Source organism: Alexandromys fortis, unplaced genomic scaffold (assembly GCF_014885135.2).
Source record: "Alexandromys fortis isolate MF-2015 unplaced genomic scaffold, M_Fortis_MF-2015_v1.1 scaffold_120, whole genome shotgun sequence".
Lineage (NCBI taxonomy): Eukaryota > Metazoa > Chordata > Mammalia > Rodentia > Cricetidae > Alexandromys > Alexandromys fortis.
In genome coordinates, this window is record NW_026067999.1 from 4,561,723 (window position 1) to 4,567,068 (window position 5,346).

General features: G+C 42.6%; 1 protein-coding gene across 2 annotated transcripts in view; it reads left to right on the forward strand.

The window, feature by feature from the left end:
* Positions 1-1,045: 1,045 nt before the first annotated feature.
* Positions 1,046-5,346, forward strand: part of Gemin8 (gem nuclear organelle associated protein 8) — a 37,418-nt gene continuing 33,117 nt past the window's right edge. Inside the window, exon 1 of one of the 2 annotated variants that reach the window (XM_050160624.1) lies at positions 1,046-1,185. Coding sequence is in view for 1 of the 2 variants with exons in the window: in XM_050160623.1 (XP_050016580.1) it covers positions 2,439-2,478 (40 nt within the window). In the remaining variant the exon portion in view is untranslated. Of the gene's footprint in view, positions 1,186-1,309; positions 2,479-5,346 lie in introns of those variants that run through there. The other variant, XM_050160623.1, reaches the window with a different exon arrangement.

Below are 5,346 nucleotides of genomic sequence, written 5' to 3' on the forward strand. Positions count from 1 at the left end.
TGCGTGCATGTGAGTGTACAGACTGGCCCTGTCTACAACATATTCTTCACATAATCTACTACAATATGCTAGGTATGGTAGTGAACCCTTTTCCACCTGGAAAATAGAAGCAAGGACTTGAACAATTCAAGTTCCCCCCGGGCTACATAGTGAGTAGGCTACCTAAGACTCTAAAACAAACAAACAAAACCAAGACATACCTGCACTTTCATTTACTGTCTACACTCTCTACCCAACCAACTGTCCATTTTATGAACTTAAAAAGCTATCTTGTTTACCGGTGTATATTCAGTAAAGAAAAAAAACCTTGCCCTAGGGGAGGATAATTTACTTTAAGGAAGAGTGAGATTAATTTCATCTTTATATTTTTTACCTTATTAATGTGCTTGTTAGAACATAAAGTGATATATGTGGGATACATTGTAATTCTAATGGAGAGTAGTATTTTCCAGTTTTCACTTTTTTGGAATAACCATGCAAATAAGCATCTGGTCCAAATCCAATTTTCATAGGAAAAGTTTCCCACAAGTTATGGCATATTTTGCCAAATAATTACACTGAGATTTCTAGTAGTTTATATTTGATTATTAAGGACTCTCCTGCGACTCTAGCAGGACATGCATTGCCGATGATTATGATGACAGAAATTGTTGGTACTTTTTTGTCTGAGGTGGGGCATCAGGCTAGGTACCGTGTCAAGGTTAGGAAATAGCGGACTGAGGCAGTTAAATACACAGAGCTCAGATCTGAGTGAATCTAGATTTTCAAAGCAGGAGCACTTCCCAGTCTCCATTTTAGGTACGTAGGAGAAAGCGACAGCTAAAGAAAAGAACAAAAAATGGGAGCTAACAGTCCCGCCCTGGTACCCAATAGGCCTGGGACCGTTGGCCGGGACCGCCCTCCAACCGCCTTCGCCACACCCGGACGTGCGAATTCCTTGTGCGCTTGCCTGTCAGCTCTGTGCAGCCCCGAAGGCGAGGTGACGTCGGTGGCTAAGGCAGGACTTCCGTCCTTCGGGAGCCGAACCGGAAGCGCGCTCCTAGTTGCCCAGGCAACATCTCCCTCCTTCCCCCCCCCCCTTCCTTGTATCTTCTCCCCTCCCCCCACCTCCCTACCCCCCGCTCCACCGAAAATTGGTCCCGTGGTTGCCCACCGCCTGACATCTGCAAGCTGCATGCCCACGAGGTGACTTCGGGGACTGATGGGTTGCTTTGGGGGATTAAGGGAGTAGCCTGGAGGCCCCAGGTCTCATAGCCACAGAAACTTGAGGGACTATCTTGATCACGTTGTGGCTCTAATTACCATTATGTGGCGGCACGAGGAGTTGCAGAGACTCGTGAGAGTTCCAGGCTCTTAACAGATTGCTTAAAGAAACCTAGTTCTAATTTCTGCTCTCAACCCCGTCGTGCTTACTAATCCTTGGATGCCTGCTAAAATTTCTGATGCTCAAGCACAGACTCTTTCAGTCGAAATCTTTAGAAGTGAGGCTCAAGCATGGGAACTACTTTAAACCTGTAATTCAAATGTGCAGTAAATGACCCGTTTGCAGTAGTAGGTCTATAGGTGAATTTGATTTTGCCTATCCAACCCTAGCTCAGGACAATTCCTTGGAGGTATGTCTATGATATTGGCTCATTAAAAAAAATAAAATAAAAATAACGAGTTTTCTTTTCCTTTCCTTTGGCCTCTGTAGGTCAGGAGTCAGGGGTCTTAGTGGAAATTATCTTGAGAACATTTGATAGGCTAGGCTCTCTGGACTCAACTGTTCTTTGTTTTGTTTTAACCAAAAGCCAGACTATTACTTGAAATCTTTGGACTAAAAGTTAACACAAGGCTTCTAGGGTTATTTACTTTCACTATTCCTATGAATTGTGAGGTTGTGGTACTATTTAAAAGTACAATTTATTCCAGCATAATTTGTCAGAATAATATCCCCTTTAGGATGGCAAAATGACAAGGAAATACACACATATGCTTTGGGGGAATCCTAACAGGCAAGTTCACAGTGAGGTATATAATCCTCCCTGTTGATTGCTGCGCTGGGAAAGTATACAAACCAAAGTTGCAGAGAGACATTTTCATTCTAAAACTATTTTACAGCTGGCAGACTATTATTTTGTGTGTCTTAAAATCCGGCGTTTAAGGAGAAGTTGAGATAAGACAGACGACAGGAAATTAAACATGGCTGGAGTATAGATAAGAAAGTTAAATCGAACTCTCAGAATTACTTCTTTACATTAGGAAATCCATCCATAGAACACTTGGACAAGTGACCACAGACTGTAACTGTTTGATTAAGGCCAGATAAATTGAAAATATATTAACGGATTTCCATGTACTGCTGAGAATATTTGGAACTTTTTGCTTTTTTTTTTTTTTTTGAGCTACTGAACCCTTAATATTTTGGGGCCGCAGAGGTTGGAGAGAATATTATCTGGATGCAACAGGTAACCTCAACAAGTCCAGCAGCCTCCACAGGTGGGAGCCAATAGCTGTTATTTTCTCTGGTGGCAGGAAAATGGAATACGTGGTGGGATCTTTCCCTCCAAATAAGTGCCCAGAGCAAGTACAGGACTCAGAAAAAGAAATTCGTATGGCATCTGTAGGAATGTGTTTATAGACAGTAATTTAAAGTAAATGTCCAGAAATATAAAAGTGGTTTTAACTACTTAAACTACAGATTTTTACTGCTGTATCACTAATTTTGAGTGTGTGCTCTATGCTCCCCTATTCTTTCACGGTCACACTAGGATATATTGTATGAAAGACACATGCCTGAAATGGAGTGAATGCCATCTGTTTCTTCTTTTCAACTGGATTGTCATTGCCATTCTCGGTTGTCCCCGTTCTCAGTTCTCCCCTTGCCTGTGATGTTTCTGCGTCAGACTATCCTGCTCTTTCCTGGCCTTGTAGTTCATTTCCGATTGGCACTAGCCACATTAAGGGTTTAGCAAATAAAACCATTCACAAATGTTTATCACCCTTGCTGATCCATTCAATATTGCCTTTCTGTGGGTGGAATGTGATTTGTGGGGGGGAGAGGCGAGAGTTGGTAACTATCCCCTTTCCATCTTCTCCCCCACTCCCCATGCCTTCCTTCCTCGTGACAACACTTACTGCAACACCTAGACGACTGTAAAGCTGGGCTTGAGAGGGTGAAACGGGATTAAATATCACTTACTTGTCTCCCTCCATCTTCAACTCTAAAGGTGCAGACGGAAACTCAGTGAGATGTGTGTTCGTAAGCGGGGCCCGTGTCCAGCTAAAGATGGAGCTTGTGGGGCTGGCAGGTGGCTTAGTGGGTGATAGCATTTATCGCCACCAAATGTGATACATACACACAATAAACAAATGTTCTTGTTTGAAAAAAAGGAAGTTTTGACTCGTCCTGTGGGTGGAAGTAGGACATTTGGACTTAGGCCACCTTGAATGTCTAAATGACGGAGTAGGGACCATACAAAGCCATAGGAAGAAATCCATGAGGTGTCAAGCCTGTTGTGCCCAACGAGCTAGGGGTAGCATGGAGACAGCCAGAGTAGGAGGGCAGGAAACAAACTGTCTGAAGTTGGCAAGTTATCGTTTCTCCCCCATTGAGCTAACTCTTGGTATTTGTACAATTGAAAGGCATCTCTGGGGTTAGCATTACATGTTCAGGACAATTTCTTAGAATCACAGGTGACTTCTGTTACTCGTGGCCCCTTCATTTGCTTTGTGTTAGTCTTCGGCACACTCCCTTGTAGTGTGTGTTCTGAGGGTCTTAATTACGCCCCCAAACTATCAGTCTGTGACTCAGAGCCAAATCAGTGGAGACCTCAACAGAAAAGGGTTGAGCCTCCAGGCTGTAGCCACAAAGACTAATTTAATAATTGATTTTGACTGGCTTCCTTTGTAAAAGTCAAAGCAAATGAGCTTTCATGTATTTAATTTTCAAAATTGTACCAAAAAAAAGACAGAAAGAAAATTCGTGTTAAGACATATAGTTTTGGAGGGAGTTTGTGATTTTTTTACTTTCTGGTTGTCATGGCATGCCCTATATCCTATATTTATAAGAATATGTGTGTGTGTGTGTGTGTGTATTCAAGAAAAAAGAAAGCATGTAAATATGCAATGAAAAGAATACATACTTTTGACAAAGTTTCCAATAAGGCGTTACAGCTGGAGTTTTTTTTAGTAAATTAGTGGAAAGAGTTACATTGTATTTGTGGAAAAATGACAAAGCTCTTAACTGTTGTTCTTCATGTATAGTTAATGCTTTTAAAAAATCTATCTTTTAGAGCAAGAAAGCCATAGCAGAACAAATGTGGGGGTTTGGGGTGTTTTTTCTTGTTGGTTTTTTTTTTTTTTTTTCCTTTTTCTCTTTTTGCCTTAGAAGAGCTGTATGGGAAAATATATCATTCAAGACTGGGAGGCTCTGTCTTGTCTGTAGGCCTTAGCAGTGTTTCGTGAATGACCTCAATGCTGTTGTGGTTTTTTTTTTCTCCCTTCTTTGGTGGTTGAGAACAATGAACGGTCTCTGTATTCACCAGAGCTCAGCTGGGTGGTGACCATGATGCCATTGTGCTGGCTGTGGAGTGCTGCCCAGTTTGCAGAGCTGTGGATCCGGCCTTTCCTGACATTGTCAATCCCTTTTCTCTCAGTTCCACCAGCCCTTCAGAAGAAAACGTATTCAGTCCCTGAAGGCTTGTTCCAGAAAGGAGACTTTTGAGGGTGGCGGTGAAAGAGAAAATGGAAGCCCTTAAGACCCCGTACACTTTCTTTTCTTAAGGAGAATGCTGCTCACTGCCTGAGGATGTTGCAGTGTTGGCTTTGCCAGGGATGCCAAGTGTTCTTAACCTGCTAAAAATACCACCGGACTCATTTGGGTGGGTGGGGCGGTGTTTTTTGGAGCAGATTCGATTCCCTTGCACTAAAGACTGTGTGTTCCTTCCGGGTATATATGTGCTCAAAACTGCCATGCCTGCTTCCTCATGCTGCTGTGGCTAGTTAGCAGTCTGTGTCAGAAAACATGACCCTAGCCAGGCTTTCTACTGCTGACTGATACCATTGTGCAGTCTGGTCTCTTCCTGCTTTTTAGAAAAGATGGATTTCTGTTTTATGTGTATGGATGTTTTGCCTGCATGTATGTAAGTGCACTACATTCATGAAGTGCCCAAGGAAGCCAAAAGACACACTGGATTCCCCTGGAACTGGGGTTACAGGTGGTTGTCAGCCACTGTGTTGGTTCTGGAAATCGAACCCATCCTCTGCTAGAGCAACAAGTGCTCTTAACCCCTGAGCCATCTCTCTCCAGCCCTTGTTGGTGCTTTGCTTTTTTTTTTTTTTTTTTTTTTTTTTTTTGTTTTTTTT